Genomic DNA, 22,536 nt, shown 5'->3' on the forward strand with positions numbered 1-22,536 from the left:
AAAAAAAAAAAAAAAAAAAAATACTGATTAGAAGTGACACAACACTTGTACAAAACAATAAGTACTGATTAGCTTATTTTTATCAGTTTGTATTTTTTCATTAAGCCATGCACTTTTAAAGGTAATTAACTTTCGAAAATATTTTCAAAAATTCAAACGAAATAATAAAAATATCTTTTAAAGTCCAAACTAAAATTAAAAATGAACTTGTTTGTCTTTCTTAGTGTAACATATAAAATATTTAATCTTTAACCCACCCTGTAAAAATAAATAAAAGTGTACCTACGTAACCCCAATGGCGGCACTTTGGACTGTTCCCGGCAGACTCCTCCTGGAGGGGAGCTGCTGGCAGGCCACCCATTGTTTAACGTCACTAGTTATTGATTCATGGTAGTTCTTGAACAAAAGAGAAACGTCTAAAAATGTAGTTAACCTAACCGAAGCACCACCATTGGGGTTACCTAGGTACACTTTAACTACTGGGTGTACTGTGGTGGCATTTCGAATTACACAAAATCATTTTTTTTTACACTGGCACCTATTTGTAGTACATAAATCAGTTCGGCCTAGGTCAAACTAGTTAAGCCTAAAGTATTTAGGCCAAACTAGATTATCCTAGGCCAGGAGTCGCCAAAGTGGTATATATCGACCCCCAGGGGTCGATATATACCACTTTGGCGGGGGGATATATACCACTTATTGGGGGGTCACTGAAAAGACTAAAACTTACAAATTTTGAACCAAATATTGTTAATCTTGCTTATCCATTTCATTGATTGTCAGTTACAAAAATTATTATTAACACATGTACAATAAATGTAAAAAATGTAAAATTAAAAGATATATATTAAAATAGTAAGAGCTTTTTTTTGCTTGTAACACAAACTTTTTGGTGGGGGTCGACAATCAAAAAAGTTTGGCGGCCCGTCTTAGGCTAAACTAGTATATCCTGAAATCGGGTTTTGCCGGTAACATACCTCGTATATATATATAGATGTGTAGCTTGTAATTTATATATAAAATGTAATTTTTATTTATTTTATCATATTTCATAAAAAGTAACTAAAGCTATATTATAAGTATTTTAAAAATAAGTGATCTGATAAAATAATTCTAGATGATGATGAATTTTTTAAAGAAATTTATCATACCTGCAGATCCAGGTGGTGTGTGAGAATGATGATTGGGAAAACCACTTGACTGAATTATCTGCTCTATTGTCTGAAATGAAAAACAATTTTTTTATTTTATAAGGTATTGAATGATATGTTGTTTAAAACATTAAAATATTGATACAACATATAACTAATTTATAGTATAAATATTTAAAACTGAATTGATATTTCATGAAACTTCTGTTTCTTATTGAGATATATTAACAGGATTTTGCAACATTATAATTAAGACCCGTGCCCAAATGTATCATTTGGGCACGGGTCTTAATTAGCCACTGGATTGATAAACTTCACAAGAAGTATATATAGGGTGTCCAAGAAGATACTGTATGTATAAATTTCTCACTGTATAGTATTGCATACACCTTACAGTCTGGTATGCAATACTGTACATATAACTAATGCCATAAATTTCTCATTGCACAGTAACTTTTCAGACATCCCACAAATACAAAAGATGTGACGTTTTCATGTTTCTCAAATGTAGTTCAACCTATGTTTACCATTCAGAATTTAAACAAATACATTTTCTTTAGAACAAATAAATTAATAACTCTAAAATTATTTTAGTATATCTCTGTGAATATCATAAAAATATTTTCACCTTAAAAAAGTAAGTAAATAAATTAAAAAACACAATAAATATGTGGCATCCTGACATTGTAATGTGTAATTTTTCTTTGGAATGCAGCTTCTAAAAATTAAATAATATTTGAACAGAATGATTATTACAACTTTGAAATATGTTTTAACTGATGAAGCCTAAATAAAGTAAGTAAAAATGCTTTTTTTAACATTGTTCTGTTTTGAACAATGTTATAATCTTTTTATGTTATATAATTCTTTTATCCAAAATGAATAAAAATCTCTAATCTCTTTGCTGCCTCGATTCTCTGGTAGACTTATTACTTGACTCTTTACTTGCTGCTCAACTATTCACATAGCCTAATTTATTTAGTTTTTTTTTTAAAAAACAAGAAAGTTGCTAAAATAATGATAACAAACAGGACCATCAATTTTAAACTGGGATGTAAAAGCTATTGTTAATAACCTTATTCAAGATAGAATAAGTCTGTTTATATGAGGGTCTGCCAGAAGTTTTTATTGATCACCTGACAAAAGTAAATTCTGCAAAAAACATTGCATTAGTAATGATCTGAATCTAAATTTTGTACTCTAATAAACATATAAAGTTTAAAGCTAATTTCAAAAAGACGAAAGTCATGATGGTTATGGTATTTATATTTTGGCTGTGGACAACTTTATTCTAGAAATCAAAAAAAATGAAGATGAATTGTGTATTGTAGAAATCAAGGAAAGATTATTCCTTCAGAGAAAAGCAATATGTAATTTACAGAAAATTATAAAGGATAGTGATATATCAATGACAACAAAATTTTCAGGTAATGGTCTTTCCTATAGTAAGTGATGCATGGATTAAGAATTGGATAATTTTAAGATAAATTGTCAACTAGAACATATCTATTATTAGGACTTATTATACTGGATAACTGGTTCTGCAAATTCAGAAAAACAGTCTTTATTTATCACAGGTGATAAATAAAGACTGTTTTTTTCTGAATATGTTTACTTAATTTGCAGAACCAGTTATCCAGTATAATAAGTCCTAATAATAGATATGTCCCAGTTGATGATTTATCTTAAAATTATTTAGTTAATCAATTTATATGCCTTTGTGTCCTTAAGAACAGGACTTTCAGGGGGAGCAAGAAAATAAAAGAATTGTTGCCTTTGAACAGTAAACCTGAAAATGATTCCAAGGAAAAAAAAACATTCAATCTAAGCAGTGATAGACGAAACTAAACCCAGTTGCCCTCAAGACACTGATCTGTAGGCAGCAGCTGTTGTATTTCAATCATGTAATGCACACTGATAATAAATTGGAAAAAGAAATCATGCTTGTCAAAACTGATAGATGGAGACAAAGAGAAAGACAAATGGATAAATGGAATCAAGGACATTTATGGAATATTCTTAGATATGTGACAAGATTTTGTCCATGAAAAACCATATTGGAGGGCTTTTGTTCAAACAGTCTCAACAAAAACCTAATCAAATGTAATATTTAATCTTATAGTTATTAAAACATTTTACATAAAAAAAATCATAAAATAAAGAACTTTTATTTTTCATTAAGAATATATTATATAATTATAACAATTTAAAAAATGAATATATACCTGTTCCATTTGTAATTGTGGATGCCTATCTTGATTGCTTATAGACATCATTAAATTTGATAAAACTGGAGGAATATCCATCTTGGGAGGTGGTAATTCTGACATTGAGTAGTCCATTATATTACCAGGATTATTATCCTAAAAATATAACAACAATTATTTATTTTAATTGTTAAATTTTATCATTAATTCAAATAAAAAACAAAGTGAAAATCAGTCTTACATCTTCTAAAGGAATTGTTTTAGGTTCCTGTGGATTAACAATTTCTTGCTCTGGTTCATGAGGAGAATCTGGTAACCTGCAAACATAAATTGTAATTTTTATAAATAATTTTCAACAAATTTTAATTCAATTTGATCACTAATAATTCATAAATAAAATTATTAATTTTAAAAGACAACATGCAGTCCATAGAGCATCTAATATATAAATGTTTATGAATTTTGTATTAAAATGACATCTAATTAATGTAAATAAAAATATATAGTATTTATGATTAACTAACATCTGTTAAGTCATATTTAAAATATGGTTTTAACTGAACAACCAGATATAACTGTGGAAAAATTAATTATTAAAAATTTGAATTTATCTGCTGTATAGAACTAATTATTGGATTAATTCTATACAGCAGATAAATTCAAAAGAACAGAAATAGCACAAATATACTTTGAGGATTTAGTTATGGGTAAATAAACATCAAATATTGAGTTCCATCAATATTTCAGTCGGTAAATTTTGTTTATTTTTGTAATACAAAAATTAATTTTAAATGAAAAAGCAAATCTAAATTTAAAAAATCATTTTCTTTAGTAAGTTCTCAGAATAAAAACTGAATGTAATAAAAATTCAAATAAAATATCTAGAAAACCCAAATTACTTTTCATCATACCCTAGAATTAAGAAATGACTTAAAAAATTAACTTTGTCGATGTAGATAATTGAAAATATCGTAAACATAGAATTTAAAAATACAGATAAATACAATTGACTATTTTCATGTTAAACAGAAGTTTAAAGTTTATTGCTGGTTACACTTAAGTTTTAAAACATTTTGATATTCAGATCAATTTGATCTAATTCTAATGTTAATCATATTTCACTGGTACTATTATATTAATCTTTTAATTAATTAAGTAAATCTTTGTATTTAAAGTTTTGAAAACTATAGATCTATATTATTTAAAAATAAAATGTAAAGTTTTATAATATATTTAATAAACTTGAGAATAATGTGAATAAGTCAACAGATGTCAACAGTAACTTACATATCTCTAGAGAAATAAATATCTTGTAATGTAGATTGTTGATGGACCATTTGAATGTCTTTTTCCCTGCTGTTATATCCCCTCTCAACAGTTTGTGTAGCAGGTAAATCAATGGGTATAAGTTCTGCCCACTACAAAAAAAAAATTCAGGTATATACATATATCTCCCAGCTTTATAAGTAATTTTAAAATTGTCTTATACAAATCACTTAATAATAAAAATAATCATTATTATTTAAATCATCTTACTTCAAACCAAATGACTAGAGCAAAAAATGTTTCTTTAGTGCTAATGTTTTTGACGCCCCTCCTGGGCTCTTCTTCAGGCATTTATTTAAATCCATTGCAATCTGTTCCTTAAACTTTTGAACTTCTTTAGAAAGCATTCGATTTTTTTGGAATACAAAATTGAATGCCTTCTAAGTGCCTGAAGAAGAGCCCCAGAGGTGCATCAAAAATGTTAGCACTAAAGAAACATTTTTTGCTCCAGTCATTTGGTTTGAAGTAAGATGATTTAAATTTCAACCTGGTGTGTCAGGAAGTTTAATAATAATAATAATAATAATAATAATAGGTTTATGGCATTACGAAATTCTATTAATAGTATCATATCATACGTTTTTGAGGGGAATAACATTTTGGTGTGCTCTATTGAGTCGTGTCGAGTCATAGGTGTGCCGCGAGTAGAAAAAAGTTGCAGAACACTGGTATACACCATACACAGTATATTTATTTAAGAAAATCATTCCTTTTTCTGAAAGTTTTAAATTTTAGTGATACATAAAGCAAGGCACAATAGGAGCCGTATACTGCCTATCGGAAATAAACATCACTCGTACTATAATGGTACTTTATGACTGAGTAAACAATCCTTTAACTTCTTCAACTTCATGAATGAACTGTACCCTAAGATTTCAGTTGCCTGTTCGCATAAGTTGAGAGTTACACTTACGTAGTGCAATACAGTCGACCCCCCTATAACGCGGGTTCATATAATGCGGATTCGTATATCGCGGCGAAAAAATTGCGACCGTATTCGTATAAAGACGCTAAAAGAGACTCATAAAATACGGTAGAACGTCGTCACCGACTCGTGTCGCGACAGGATTGGTCGAATCTGGATCAATAGTGGACGAGCAGCCGAACTACTTACGCTACGGAGAGTTTAGGCGGGTAAGTTGAGTTTACTATCGTCTGTACAGTATATAAATTAGGTACCGTAAGTCTATTACAGTACTGTAATTTTATACATTTCTTGTGAAAAAAAACATTTCTTATTCAACGAGCATAAAAATTATATTTATATTAATGATGTCTCCAAAGTTCAGCGAATTTTTCGCAGAAAAATAATTTATCAGAAAACNTTTAAATCATCTTACTTCAACCTGGTGTGTCAGGAAGTTTAATAATAATAATAATAATAATAATAATAATAATAATAATAATCGTTATACATATTGTAATATTAAATTTTAGAAAATATATTTAAAAATAAATAATTCGGTAATAATTTTACTCCTGTAATCAAAAAGATTTAGGAATGGTTCAATAAAATGTAAGATTTGAATTTATTCATCAAAATTTATTTCATCCCTTTCAAAATATACCTCTCCCACTTTAAAGCACTTATGCCAACATTTTTTCCAATCCTCGAAACATGCTTCAAAACCATTTTTGCAAAACCCCTTCAGGATGACTCCATGAATTTTGTTTTATGGCATCAATTCACTCAAAACAGTTACCATAAAGTAGAAATTTTAGTCTAGGAAACAGGAAAATGTATCATATCAGGTGAATATGGAGTCTGGGGAACTGTATTTGTTGAGATTTTGACCTAAAATTGATGAGCAAGTGCATTATCATGTGCAAAATCCATCAATGAGTTTTCTCATCACAAATTGGATTTTCTAGAAATTGCTTTACACAAATGATTCAAAATGCTCAAATAATATTCTTTGTTGACAGTTTGGTCAGTTGAAAGGAATTTGTGATTCACATAATCATCAAAATCAAAGAGAACAGTCAATATACCTTGATTTTTGACTGACTTTGACAAGGACTTTGGTCTTGCTTCACATTTTGGTGCCATTCATTTGATTGTTGAATTGTTTTGTGTCAAAAGCATAGATCCATGTTTCGTTGCACAATGCATTTGAAGAACAATTTGCCTTGAGAAAGCATTTCCTCAGTCTCTCAAACATGTTTTTCAAAAAAATTCAACATTGCATCACATCCCAAGTCACACTGAGAGTCTTTTAAAATTGCTTGACAAGATCCAAATGATAATGGAAGAGTTCAATAATATCCCTAATTGTTAAATGAACACCATTCATTGAACACCAAATCGCTGACTTGAACAATATGTTATTTATTCATCAGTTACAGTGGGTGAAAATCAGTCTTACATCTTCTAAAGGAATTGTTTTAGGTTCCTGTGGATTAACAATTTCTTGCTCTGGTTCATGAGGAGAATCTGGTAACCTGCAAACATAAATTGTAATTTTTATAAATAATTTTCAACAAATTTTAATTCAATTTGATCACTAATNAAATCGCTGACTTGAACAATATGTTATTTATTCATCAGTTACAGTGGACAGTTTAGCAGAGCTAGGTTCATATTCAAGATCTTCTTTGCCTTCCTTGAACATATACCACTTGAAAACTCTTGTTTTTGATAGACTATCACAACCAAAGGCTTTTCGCAACATTTCCAATGTTTTTGTAGCGGAAATTATGTTGTGAAAATAAAATTTAATGCTCTTTGTTCAAATACATTCGACCTTTTGAAAAATCTTTACAAAAATTCTTTACATAAAAAAACAAGTTTCTTTTTTTTTTTGCAAACAAAAACAGACGATGACCTACAGATTGCTGCTAGATGTCCATGAAAGTTGTACCAAATGATGAAAAAATGACTACAGTGCCTCTTGCATGTGCACAGTTTAAATGAACCATTCCCAATACTTTTTGCAAAAACTTTTTGATCACAGTACTATATATGTTTATACATATGAATTTCTGTAAAATAAAAAGTTCATTTTTCAAAACATAATTTTAGAATTAGTTATTAACTTAAATTAACTATGAAGTATTGTCATATTTAAATTATTTATTTAATTATACGAAATAATTCAGATTTACAAGTAAAAAGGTTATATTTAAAAAGGCAAAGTTTAAAAAACGTCTCAAAATAATGAGATAAATATTCTTCTCTATCATTACTGATTTAGAGGTAATGTTAAATTAATAAAGCTGGTTCCTTTTAGAAAGTTGTAGTCAATGTAAATATTTAGTTTTAAAAATTTCTCCTTGAAAATAGTAAAATAATACAGTAGATAATCCTCTAATCATATAATTGAAACCTGTTATCTATAACAGCCAGTATACAGAGGTGTGCAAAAAAATTGCATCACATTTGCATTCAGTAATCGGTACTAAAAACAGTATTTAAGCTGCATAATACCACTGTAAACTGTTGTAAATGAAAAAAAAACATTCAACACTTTTTATCCTTAAACAGAACATATTTATTTAATGAATTAATTAAACCGAAATAAAACAGCTTTCAACACAACTTGTGAAAAGCAAAGGCCAAGTTCATTGATGTACCTATCATGAATAAAATGAGACATTAACAATGAAATGAGCCAAAAGTAATCACTCCACAATGCTTTTATACCACCCAAAGCATTCATGATACAATTATTATGAAGCAATCATTCATAATGTTGCAGGTGGCATAAAACACAATTTTACCAATAGCTAATGCAAATTTTTGCACACCTCCGTAGATGTCTTTTTGAATCCAATTTTTATTTGTTGTAATTGAAATAATATATACTTATGTAATTGTCTTATTTTTTTCCAAGACAAAACTTCTATCAATTAATAAATTTTTTCTCAATTTAAAAATCATTTTAAAATTTATATATAAATACAAATTCTCATGTAAACATTTTAAGTATTAAAGAAATGTTAAAATAATTTATATTTTTATAGCAATAATGAAAAGTATTAACTCATAGTTAAGCATTTCATATTCATAAATCTAAAAGTTAAATAATTTGAAAGCAAGTTATTAAACAAATTAAATTTCTTATACATTATATATTGAATAAAAAATATTGATGCCTTTTTATGATCATCAATATCTGCATATAAAAAATGTCACCAGATTAACTCTTGTAAAGTGAATTAAAATTCACTAGTTTATATAGTAAATGTGACACTGATTATTTTAGAAGGTAAGCTGTAATTAATAAGATAACAGTTGAATAATAAAATTACTACTTCATTTACATCAAAGATTCACAATTTATTAAAAAAATTAATTAATAACTTATAAAAATTATAAATGTTTCATAATTACAGGAATTGCTTCTTGCATTTTATCTCCCATAAGTCTTCTTGCTGTTTCAAATGCTTTCCTCTCTCGTTTTATTTCCATAGATTTGAGATCACCAAAATTATGTACATGATTAACGTTAACTACAATTAAAAATTATTATTATAGTTTAGTACTTTGAATATCGTTTAACTCATACGTACAAATTTTTTATAAAAACCAAATTTTACCTCTCTCAGTTTCATCCATCTCAAAGTGAAAAACTTGTTTAAGTTCACTTTCTTCTGCCCATCTAACAGATTTTTTCTTTTCACGTCTTTTCCCATGAATAAGAATTGAACATAACTGACCATTTTCTGATTTTTTTCTTGGTTTAATTTCTTCTTTCTCTGAGTCAATATCTAGTGATTAAATTAATTACGTTGAATAAACAGTTTTATAAAACAACAATGAGAATTACATACATAATTTTAAATAAAGCTAAATAAATACCTTTAGCATTCAATGCTGGTTCATCACTTTTTTCTTCATCATCATCTTCATGATTTGTTTCATCCTTTTTAGGCTCTTCTTTATCTTTATCTTCCTCTTCTTTTTCTTCTGTTGTCTCACTAGACATTTCTAAAGTGTCTTTATAAAACTAGTAAAAATAATTAAATTAAAAAATAATTATTATTATTTTTTAATTTATTCTTGTATTATNCAATATCAATAGTTTATTGTAGTTTTGATATACCAATATTTAACTATTAATAAATGGTTATAATTTCTAATATTTCAAACTGTTCTTTATTTAAGATGATAAATTTTAGTACAAGTAGATAATAATAATAAATTACTTAATTTATAAATTATTGTGTGTTAAAGAAAAGACATGTTTGTATATCAGAAAACTTTCTATCAATCTTCAAGTAAAAATTCACATGCTTTAAGTAATTAACTTATGCTTCATATTTAGACACATTTTACATTTACTAAAGGTTTGAAAAAATCATCAATAATATTCATTGATACCATAGCAAAAATTTTTTTATTTTTACATCTCATTTAAAAATTATATAATATTAATTTATTACTTTTTGTTTTTAACAAACTTCATCTTTCTCCCTACACAAATGTTAATATTTAGTAGGTCTCTCTTTTGTACTGAAATATAGTTGTAATAAATTGTAGCAATTATACTATCAATCAATTTTGTTTGACTTTATCATTTTTACAGTGTATTAAGATAAAAATTAATGCATTCTATTGCATAGGATATTTGAAATATACAAATATAAACACCAACCGAAATCTGACGCATAGCAAATAGACACCCACAACTGTCATAAATAATCAGGCTATAATTCTTAATTAATATTTCCAAATTATAGCCTAATTATTTATGGCAGTTGTGGTGTCTTTATTTGAAATATTTTTCATTTCTTAATTATTATTCAATTTGAGTTAAAACACTTCAAACAGATAAGCAATCCAATCATTTAAACATCCAAAAGTATCTGAGTTTAAAAAAGATACTCTAATGATTTCCAAAAAAGGCACAAAAACAGTACATGAGAGAAATTTTCTCTAAGATATTTGACATTCAATGGAAACATAATCATTACAAAGATATGAAATTTTCTTGTGAAATAAAATTTCCAATTAATTTAATGCACATATTTTTAATTAGCTTTATAATACAAAACAATTTTCTTGCAAATCAAAATTGATTTGACTATAAAAAAATTCAAATATAAAATTAATAAAACATTACATTAGTTGGATTTCTTTTTATTTCATATTCTGAAATTTCGGTTTAAAAAACATTAATAATTTCTCTGAATTTATGTAATATTAGAACAAAAAGTTTTGAATTCCTATGGGACAAACCCTTCCATCAAGTTCATTATAGAATATTAGTTTTAAATCACTTTCTAATATGTGGTACAATTTACGAATGTCTGTGCCATGTTTAAGAAAGCAATTTAAAACTAATATTCTGTAACAAACTCAATAAAAAACAAAACTTTTTGTTCTATTATTACATAATGAATTTGGAGAAGTTTGTAAAATATTTGTATTTGAAGATGGCTCAACTGAACTTGAAAATGTTTTTCAGTGAAATAAAGATTTGATTTCCATAAAAAGTTACTACCTAACAGTTATCATAATGCCAAAATCTTTGTGCAGCATTAAGTAATAATTATTGATAAATGTGAAAAGAAATTTAAAAAATTATAGGTGAAACAAACTTTTGAAATTCTTTTATAACAATTTCCTACATACAAACTGGAATCTTTTTAATTCTATACTAATCAGAAAAACTATATCACTGTAAGTTTATTACACTTAAATGTTTTAATAATAATGAATGATTATTTTAAATTCTAAACAAGAATATTATTTGATAATTGTAGGTCTTAATATTTTATATAAAATTATTTTGAATTAAATTCTTATAAATAAAATTCCTAAATACAAATAATACCTGAAGCTTAGGCGGTGTATTTACAGGTGAAGGTGGTGTTGTTGGAGTAGGAGGTTTCCCTGATGAATTTTTCTTTTTCCTCCGAATAGGCTGTGTTGGAGCAGATACTAATGCATCCACAAAACTTGCACTTTCTTGAAGAATATGAATAGCTACAGGAAAAAATACTTAAAATCACATTTCTTCTTAATAAATTATAAATTATTAATAATATATGTAATTATAATCATTAACAAGATATATTTTGTCTTACTTGTACTTTAAAAACTCTTCATAATAAAAGTGTATTTAGATGAAATGTGTCTCTATGATAATGTTATACAGGTAGCCCTCGGTTTATGCCGGTTCAATTTACGCCAATTCACAATAACACCGCTGTACAATTCGCGATTTTGCTGTGTAATTCCCTGATTTTCCCTATGCCAGACTGATTTTCGTTTCAGTGTTGACGTATTTACCGAGCCGCGACATTGTACATTCGTTAAAACAAAGATTTTTATTGAATATATTTATTTTTTCTGTTTAATATTATTGGGTATGTATACATTTGCATTAAATTAATATTAAAATACTAAACGTTTAGGTACCCACGAGTCAAGTTATCAAACTTAATAGTCCAATAAATGGCGTCCGAATCCATAGCGCCATTGAATTTATCCCGTATCAATTTGTTCAGGAAAACACCTTATGACGCAGTAGCACTTCCGCCGATCACAAACTATCGTTAGTGAGACAAATCTACTTCTCGTTGGCCAGACGATATCTATCTATCCTTAATTTTCCCGCTCAAACTGACCTTACATATGCACTACGGCGACTGGTGGTCAACCAATCAGTGTCTCCGCTCGTCCGTAGCTCTATGTTGGGTTAACATATCCTTTCAACTATGGAAAGTTTGACAGATGAACTTTGTGAGTTAGATCATGATTGGGAGCGAAGTGCAAATGTAAAATGGAGCATCATCGCATCCATTCGACCATATTCCGAAATTCTCAATGAAAGAAAACAAAAATGTAAACAATTAAAGATGAATACTTTTTCTGAAAAATGTAAGAGATCGAAAACTAAAATTTTAATAAAAACATTTAACTTTATTTTATGATAAAATACATTTAAAAAATTAAATTTATTTGTACTTTGTATTATATTGTATTAATAAACGAAATTATTTGCATATTTTTCACTTAAGTGGAACCTAACCCTTTACCTCAGTGTAAATATGGGCTCGTTTTACGCCGGCTTTTGTAGGAACAGAACTGCAGCGTAAACTGAGGGCTACCTGTAGTTCAAAAACAAAAATGTACAGAAATATATTTTTTACATACATGCACACAATTTTTTCAAAGTTTTTATATTTTAAATAAATTATAACTAAATTATTAACTTCGTTCAGATTAATTTAATTCTAAAATTAGTTAAAATTTAATTTTATACTTTTCATACTTGTCTGTTCAGTGGTCTTTTGCTTACAATAATAAATATAGCAATTATTATAGACAAGAAAAAAATACACATTATAGATATAGCAATTCCAAATTCCACAGTAAACAAAATACAAGCACAGAAAAATATTAGTAAATACTCAGAACTTTCTCACTAAATCAGCATTTGTGAAGAATGGATAAGGCACTGTCCTTATTGTGCCCATTGTTCTTTCTTGCATAAATACAATACCATATGCACTATACAAAAATCCAGAAACATTAGAACTTTACAACAGTACACACATCACATTACATAAAGCAGCCAAACTTGACACATACTGCATGAACAGGAAATTCTTAAATACAAATAGATAAACAAACAGCATGTTACTATAGTAATTGTTTTTCTGTAGCTATGCCTTAACCTTAGTGTGGTATGGCACTGGTATTAACCAAGGAGGTAACAATCCCTAAACACCTGTGCACATCAATATAATAATAATAATAATGCAGCAAAGAAAAAACCAATAATCATATTATTCTTATTTTTAGACAAAATTTAATTAAATAAAATAGATTAATTTCTATTCAAACAAGAGAAAATTTTATTGAGAAAAATTTTTATTGCAAAGTTTCTGATCAAGAAAAATTCCATAAAACTTCTTTATGTTTCCCCAGAGTTCAATATCAAATAAATTATAACATAAAAAGACAAAAATAAATATAACACACAATGAAACAAAAACAAAACTATTAGACTTACGCTTAGGTTTTGGTGGAATCAATTTTATGAGACCAACATTTGCATGACTATTTTCAGGAGTAATTAAACTAGCTGGTTTTATTTTTTTCCCACCATAAGGAAGATCTTTAGGTGTATTCATTTTTTTTACAGCATTTTTGGCTGCAGCAACTGCCTCACTTCTATTAATTGTAGGAATCTTTTTAGTAACATCTTTTGGCAATGGTGTATTCTCTTCCAATCCTAGAATTAAAATTATATTGACCAAAATTATAATTTATTTATAATAAATAATTATTTTACCTTTGATTTCAATCTTTTAAGCAGACAAAAATATAAAATATATATCAGTTTTGATAAAAAAAGATATCTGAATGTTAAGCATATACTTCAACTTTATATTTAAAAATGGTACTAAGTTTTGTTCATTTTGAAGATAAGAAATATGATTAATTCTATATATTACCATCATTTATAATTATTAATTCCGATAAGAAGCTTATTAAATATTGTTTTTTATAATTAAAGTATATATTTACAGAACACAACTTTTTAATATAACTAAGCTCTATCATATAACAATAATAGTTTCTTCCACTTGTAAGAAATTGCATGACTACAAAGATGAATTTCACAGTATATTTGGGAAAAAATTCAGTGTTAATCTACTGTAATTCAAACATTTTTGTAATATAATATAACACAGGGGGCTTTAGCACATATGAGCCGTTCACAGGCCAAATCGATTAACTCTATTTGTAAATCCTTAATATAATCGCTATTATTTTTACATTTTTTGTGTAACTAATTTTATGTATCATTACATTAAAGCTATGCTTTAATATAACAGTGTATAAAAATACATTCTACAATGTTCATTTAAATTTAAAGTTTAAAAGGAATTTTAAAAAATAATTTATATTATCAATTTTTAGACTTTTTGTTTTGTGGAGTTAATTGATTTGGCAAATGAGCAGCTCATATGCAAGTCAAAACTAGTGAGAAAATTGAGGTTTTGGACAGAAATAGTGAGTAAAATGAAACCAAAAAGTACGAAACCTTTCAATAAAAAAATAGACACAAACTGGTATAAGCAACTGCAATGGATTAACCCCTTGTGTAAGGCTTTGCAACCCCCCTGGGGGGTCACGACCCACAGGTTGAAAAACACTGACTTAAGCCATGAATATCCAGATCAACTCATCTTAAAAAATCAATTTTTAAAATTCAAATGGCAGTAAAATTAGTGCAAACAATTATTTTTACTCAGAATCATGTGAATTGCATTTAAAAATTGAACACATTACATCATCACCTGTGAATCACAACAAAAACTTTCATAATTATAATGAGATAGTAGTTTTATCATTATAAATAAACTTACTGAATATTAAAAATAATTTTATATTTCAATTGAAAAAATATTATATAATTTTGTTATATTTTAAACTGTTTTGCCAACACTTAAATATTTTTGCCAACCGCTGGCCTGGATTTGAAACTGTGTACCTTGATGGTTCAGTCAATGTTAATTCGCTTATAATTAAAATTAAAAAAAAATTTTTTAAACAAGTATATTTATAAAACAAAAAATTAACGAAATTACAAAAAAAATTAATGAAATTACAAAAAAATTTAAAATAACTTTAAATTTGATTATCTTTTGTGCAAAACAACACTAAAACAATTTCTATAGTTATGTCTCAAAAGAAAAAAAAGAATTGCAATTAATTAAAATTGTAATTGAAAATTTAAAAATGCAGGAAAAATTAAATATAAAATATTAAAATTAATTATAAAAACTAAAACAAAATTAATATTAAATAAAGTAAACTAAAAATAATAATTAAACTCTGGCCTTTACACTGAAACCAAATCTAAAATTTAAAATAATATCAAAATTAATTAAAAATTAAAACAATGTTTTTAAAAACATTTAAAAGTTGTTTTGAAATTTTCAAATTGTAGATCAAATTAATTTTTAAATTTATGTTATTTGTGTGCAGCAGTGACGGAAATTTTGCTTTCAATATATACACAGATTACTGGTCAAGTTTATATGAAATAAATATTTTAAAAATTGCTTCTTGAAGAAATAAAACTCATTAATTCACCGAAAGAACATTTTCAGTTCTGGAGCCAGCTCTGGAGAGTAAGTTTCAAAAACTACAAAATTTTTCAAAGTTCATTAAGGAAAAATGGCTCAAATGGAGTTGAAAATATTTCCTTCAATGAATTTGGATTCCTTAAATTAAGAAGCAGTTTTTAAAGTATTTTATTTGATAATAATGGTGCCAAATTTGTAGATTAAAAATTTCTTTATGATTACTTTCTTTAATTTTATCAGCACATTCACTATTTTATGATACAGAAAAAAATATATCTTGTGAAATATAAAAATCACAAGATATATTTCCTATATCCTTAAGATGTATTTACTTATAGATATCAATTATGAACATCAGATCTCTTATAAATTAAAATTTCAGAAATTAAATAAAATTTAAAAAATTAAGGGCATTTTAAGTTTTTGTTCTTAAAATGTCCTTAATTCAGGAGGTTCACAGTAACTATGAGATCTATACTTATGAGTATTTAAGTCAGTATTTGTGCAATTCAACTCGTACATAAATGAGCAATTTGTATTTGTCATTTAAATGTTTTTATATTTATTTCTGTATTCAAATCAGTGGTCTTTTGCTTACAATAATAAATATAGCAATTATTATAGACAAGAAAAAAATACACATTATAGATATAGCAATTCCAAATTCCACAGTAAACAAAATACAAGCACAGAAAAATATTAGTAAATACTCAGAACTTTCTCACTAAATCAGCATTTGTGAAGAATGGATAAGGCACTGTCCTTATTGTGCCCATTGTTCTTTCTTGCATAAATACAATACCATATGCACTATACAAAAATCCAGAAACATTAGAACTTTACAACAGTACACACATCACATTACATAAAGCAGCCAAACTTGACACATACTGCATGAACAGGAAATTCTTAAATACAAATAGATAAACAAACAGCATGTTACTATAGTAATTGTTTTTCTGTAGCTATGCCTTAACCTTAGTGTGGTATGGCACTGGTATTAACCAAGGAGGTAACAATCCCTAAACACCTGTGCACATCAATATAATAATAATAATAATGCAGCAAAGAAAAAACCAATAATCATATTATTCTTATTTTTAGACAAAATTTAATTAAATAAAATAGATTAATTTCTATTCAAACAAGAGAAAATTTTATTGAGAAAAATTTTTATTGCAAAGTTTCTGATCAAGAAAAATTCCATAAAACTTCTTTATGTTTCCCCAGAGTTCAATATCAAATAAATTATAACATAAAAAGACAAAAATAAATATAACACACAATGAAACAAAAACAAAACTATTAGACTTACGCTTAGGTTTTGGTGGAATCAATTTTATGAGACCAACATTTGCATGACTATTTTCAGGAGTAATTAAACTAGCTGGTTTTATTTTTTTCCCACCATAAGGAAGATCTTTAGGTGTATTCATTTTTTTTACAGCATTTTTGGCTGCAGCAACTGCCTCACTTCTATTAATTGTAGGAATCTTTTTAGTAACATCTTTTGGCAATGGTGTATTCTCTTCCAATCCTAGAATTAAAATTATATTGACCAAAATTATAATTTATTTATAATAAATAATTATTTTACCTTTGATTTCAATCTTTTAAGCAGACAAAAATATAAAATATATATCAGTTTTGATAAAAAAAGATATCTGAATGTTAAGCATATACTTCAACTTTATATTTAAATATGGTACTAAGTTTTGTTCATTTTGAAGATAAGAAATATGATTAATTCTATATATTACCATCATTTATAATTATTAATTCCGATAAGAAGCTTATTAAATATTGTTTTTTATAATTAAAGTATATATTTACAGAACACAACTTTTTAATATAACTAAGCTCTATCATATAACAATAATAGTTTCTTCCACTTGTAAGAAATTGCATGACTACAAAGATGAATTTCACAGTATATTTGGGAAAAAATTCAGTGTTAATCTACTGTAATTCAAACATTTTTGTAATATAATATAACACAGGGGGCTTTAGCACATATGAGCCGTTCACAGGCCAAATCGATTAACTCTATTTGTAAATCCTTAATATAATCGCTATTATTTTTACATTTTTTGTGTAACTAATTTTATGTATCATTACATTAAAGCTATGCTTTAATATAACAGTGTATAAAAATACATTCTACAATGTTCATTTAAATTTAAAGTTTAAAAGGAATTTTAAAAAATAATTTATATTATCAATTTTTAGACTTTTTGTTTTGTGGAGTTAATTGATTTGGCAAATGAGCAGCTCATATGCAAGTCAAAACTAGTGAGAAAATTGAGGTTTTGGACAGAAATAGTGAGTAAAATGAAACCAAAAAGTACGAAACCTTTCAATAAAAAAATAGACACAAACTGGTATAAGCAACTGCAATGGATTAACCCCTTGTGTAAGGCTTTGCAACCCCCCTGGGGGGTCACGACCCACAGGTTGAAAAACACTGACTTAAGCCATGAATATCCAGATCAACTCATCTTAAAAAATCAATTTTTAAAATTCAAATGGCAGTAAAATTAGTGCAAACAATTATTTTTACTCAGAATCATGTGAATTGCATTTAAAAATTGAACACATTACATCATCACCTGTGAATCACAACAAAAACTTTCATAATTATAATGAGATAGTAGTTTTATCATTATAAATAAACTTACTGAATATTAAAAATAATTTTATATTTCAATTGAAAAAATATTATATAATTTTGTTATATTTTAAACTGTTTTGCCAACACTTAAATATTTTTGCCAACCGCTGGCCTGGATTTGAAACTGTGTACCTTGATGGTTCAGTCAATGTTAATTCGCTTATAATTAAAATTAAAAAAAAATTTTTTAAACAAGTATATTTATAAAACAAAAAATTAACGAAATTACAAAAAAAATTAATGAAATTACAAAAAAATTTAAAATAACTTTAAATTTGATTATCTTTTGTGCAAAACAACACTAAAACAATTTCTATAGTTATGTCTCAAAAGAAAAAAAAGAATTGCAATTAATTAAAATTGTAATTGAAAATTTAAAAATGCAGGAAAAATTAAATATAAAATATTAAAATTAATTATAAAAACTAAAACAAAATTAATATTAAATAAAGTAAACTAAAAATAATAATTAAACTCTGGCCTTTACACTGAAACCAAATCTAAAATTTAAAATAATATCAAAATTAATTAAAAATTAAAACAATGTTTTTAAAAACATTTAAAAGTTGTTTTGAAATTTTCAAATTGTAGATCAAATTAATTTTTAAATTTATGTTATTTGTGTGCAGCAGTGACGGAAATTTTGCTTTCAATATATACACAGATTACTGGTCAAGTTTATATGAAATAAATATTTTAAAAATTGCTTCTTGAAGAAATAAAACTCATTAATTCACCGAAAGAACATTTTCAGTTCTGGAGCCAGCTCTGGAGAGTAAGTTTCAAAAACTACAAAATTTTTCAAAGTTCATTAAGGAAAAATGGCTCANCCATCTGCAATACAATCATCTTGCATATGTTAATAAAAGGTATTTATAATTATTCAAATATTTTTCATTTTCGAGTTTAACCCCGCCTTTGGATTAGTCTCTATCCATTGACACAAAAAAAAAATTAAAATTTATTTGTTCAAACTTGAAAACTGTTTTTAAAAACATTTAAAAGTTGTTTTGAAATTTTCAAATTGTAGATCAAATTAATTTTTAAATTTATGTTATTTGTGTGCAGCAGTGACGGAAATTTTGCTTTCAATATATACACAGATTACTGGTCAAGTTTATATGAAATAAATATTTTAAAAATTGCTTCTTGAAGAAATAAAACTCATTAATTCACCGAAAGAACATTTTCAGTTCTGGAGCCAGCTCTGGAGAGTAAGTTTCAAAAACTACAAAATTTTTCAAAGTTCATTAAGGAAAAATGGCTCAAATGGAGTTGAAAATATTTCCTTCAATGAATTTGGATTCCTTAAATTAAGAAGCAGTTTTTAAAGTATTTTATTTGATAATAATGGTGCCAAATTTGTAGATTAAAAATTTCTTTATGATTACTTTCTTTAATTTTATCAGCACATTCACTATTTTATGATACAGAAAAAAATATATCTTGTGAAATATAAAAATCACAAGATATATTTCCTATATCCTTAAGATGTATTTACTTATAGATATCAATTATGAACATCAGATCTCTTATAAATTAAAATTTCAGAAATTAAATAAAATTTAAAAAATTAAGGGCATTTTAAGTTTTTGTTCTTAAAATGTCCTTAATTCAGGAGGTTCACAGTAACTATGAGATCTATACTTATGAGTATTTAAGTCAGTATTTGTGCAATTCAACTCATACATAAATGAGTAATTTGTATTTGTCATTTAAATGTTTTTATATTTATTTCTGTATTCAAATCACTTCATTGAAACTTAACTTTATCAATTAAATTAATATTAGTAAAAAAAACATATTAGAAATTAAATTTACTAACCTGTGGATCGAAATTTTGCTTGATATGTCTTCACAGTCTTTGGCCTATCAAGTTTAGGTTTTTTAATTAAAGGTTCTTCATCCAGAGGCATTTTAATAACAACATCCTCATATTTATTCATTAGGTTATCATCTGAATTTTCTCTTTTTAATCTTTCACTTTTTATATATTTATCTTTGTTTTCTTTTACCTTCTCTTTAATATCTTTCTCTTCTTTATCCTTTTTCTTCTTCTTTTTCATTTTATCTTATGGGAAAAGTTAAATATTAATGAATATCTTTTATTTATATTACAAATATTAAAAATATCCATACATGATAATTACTTTTAAAGAAAATGAAATTTGTCTTTTAATATAATTTTATGAACTTGTTAAATATAGCAATAAGTTAATACAGTGATTCTCAACCACTGTGCTGCAAGATCTGAAGTGTGCTACCACTGCAAATACCCATACATAAGTGACATCAGACAAGTAGTTCAATCGATTCTACCTTCCTACGGCACATTTGGAAATTGTAACTGGTGTTACCAGTAACTGCTGATAGGTATCAAGGCATTTAGAAAATGTGACCTAAATAACCAACCACATTTAAAAATCACTGTTATGACATCACCAGTTATTCTGCGGTACTTACTGAAGTAACTATGGTGACAAAGTGGTTACAAGATGGCAGACACATTGTATCATCTGATGAATGTGGTCATGATATTAGAAATTTATAAAAAATAAAACATTTTGTTTTTGTGACACAAAACAACCAAGATCAGAAAACCATGTCCTCCCAAATTCAGATGAGGCAATACAGTATGGAAAACGGCCAGCAAATGCTACAAAAGGATTGATTTCACAGTATAAATTAAACAAAGATAAGTTTTTCCCGATACTTGTTAAAAAAGTTCTACAAGTTCATTTTCTTCGTTTGATGAATTTGTCGAATCATCATTGTCATATGATTCTGAATGTTACCATGGTGTTACCAGTTAGAATTTACAAACGTGCCTCTAGCAGGGACTGGCTGAACCAACGTGTGTGACTATTACAGTTCTGGGTTAGGTTAAATTTATATATTCACTTTCACATGTGCAATACCACAATATTGTGTTATCAAATTTAATTAAAATGGATTCAAAGGTAATATATGATATGTCGTTTTTAATAATTTTTTGAAAAATTATTTTTATTTTAAAAGAACCTCTTAAAATGCATAAATGGATAAAAAAAAAAAAGAAAGAAAGTTTAACGATAATAATGATAATGTTAGCAATCAAGCTAATAAGCCCGAACCCAGTCTAAGTAAAGATGTTTTCTCCACCAAAAAATGTAATATTCATCGTAAGTATAATGACAACTTCTTAAAATTTGGATTTACATCTACAATTCTACAACAGATAATGATCAAACTGTTCCTGAGTGTGTGGAATGTGGTAGTAAATTGTCAAATAGCGCTATGGTTCTGAGCAAGCTCCAATATCACTTGCTTACTAATCATCCTTTGCTTGCATAAAAAAACAAAAGCTACTTTCAAAAATCATTATCTGCAAGATCCAAACAAGTAAAGGTTTTTGAAAAGCAATTTAGTGTGTCTGAAAAATCTCAGATAGCTTCTTATGAACTGGCTGAATTAATTGTTCTTAATTTGGCTGAAGAAATTATATTACCTGCTTGCAGTAAAATTGTAAAAAGAATTATAAGTGAATCAGAATAAATTGATATTTGTAAAATACCACTTTCAAATGACACAATTCATCGCAGGATTATAGACTTGTCCTGAAATATTGAAGAAAATACTGCTAAAACTCTTGCAAATTAAAATTTTGCTCTACAAATCAATGAAACAACTGATATCATGGAAAAAGCACACTTAATTGCATTTGTTTGATTCATTCACGAAAATGATATAATTAATCAATTTTTATGTTGTCATGAATTCTGATTTTACAACAGGAAAACATATTTTCGATTTACAAGAAATTAAAGCTTTGTGGAATTTGTGCATTGGCATTTGCACAGATGGTGCTCCAGCTATGACTGGATCTATAAAAGGATTTGTAGCACATGTAAAGGAACATAATGCAGATATGTTAGTTTCCTATTGTTTTTTTGCATTGGGAAACATTCATTACAAAACAATTACCATCAGAATTGAAAATAGTGCTGGAACAATGTGTTAAAATGATTGATTATATAAAATCAAGACCATTAAAAAGTCACCTATTTAGTCAACTATGCCAGGTTATGGAGTCTAATACGAATTGTTACTGCAAACAGAAATTAAGTGATTGTCCAAAGGAAAAGTTTTA

At 26.7% G+C, this 22,536-nt stretch overlaps 1 protein-coding gene across 1 annotated transcript in view; it reads right to left on the bottom strand.

Moving 5' to 3' along the window:
- Nucleotides 1–22,536, bottom strand: part of LOC111622566 (serine/threonine-protein phosphatase 1 regulatory subunit 10-like) — a 96,221-nt gene that overhangs the window by 5,396 nt on the left and 68,289 nt on the right. The window contains exons 5-14 of the mRNA XM_023364975.1: nt 20,233–20,478; nt 17,052–17,273; nt 11,464–11,615; nt 9,486–9,633; nt 9,224–9,394; nt 9,018–9,136; nt 4,646–4,776; nt 3,600–3,675; nt 3,377–3,514; nt 1,152–1,221 (exon numbers count right to left, since the gene is read on the bottom strand). Of these exons, the coding sequence (XP_023220743.1) occupies nt 1,152–1,221; nt 3,377–3,514; nt 3,600–3,675; nt 4,646–4,776; nt 9,018–9,136; nt 9,224–9,394; nt 9,486–9,633; nt 11,464–11,615; nt 17,052–17,273; nt 20,233–20,478 (1,473 nt within the window). The remainder of the gene's footprint in view (nt 1–1,151; nt 1,222–3,376; nt 3,515–3,599; nt 3,676–4,645; nt 4,777–9,017; nt 9,137–9,223; nt 9,395–9,485; nt 9,634–11,463; nt 11,616–17,051; nt 17,274–20,232; nt 20,479–22,536) is intronic.

The sequence above is a fragment of the Centruroides sculpturatus genome, unplaced genomic scaffold, assembly GCF_000671375.1.
Source record: "Centruroides sculpturatus isolate CEXI.00-Female unplaced genomic scaffold, Cexi_2.0 scaffold199, whole genome shotgun sequence".
Classification (NCBI taxonomy): domain Eukaryota; kingdom Metazoa; phylum Arthropoda; class Arachnida; order Scorpiones; family Buthidae; genus Centruroides; species Centruroides sculpturatus.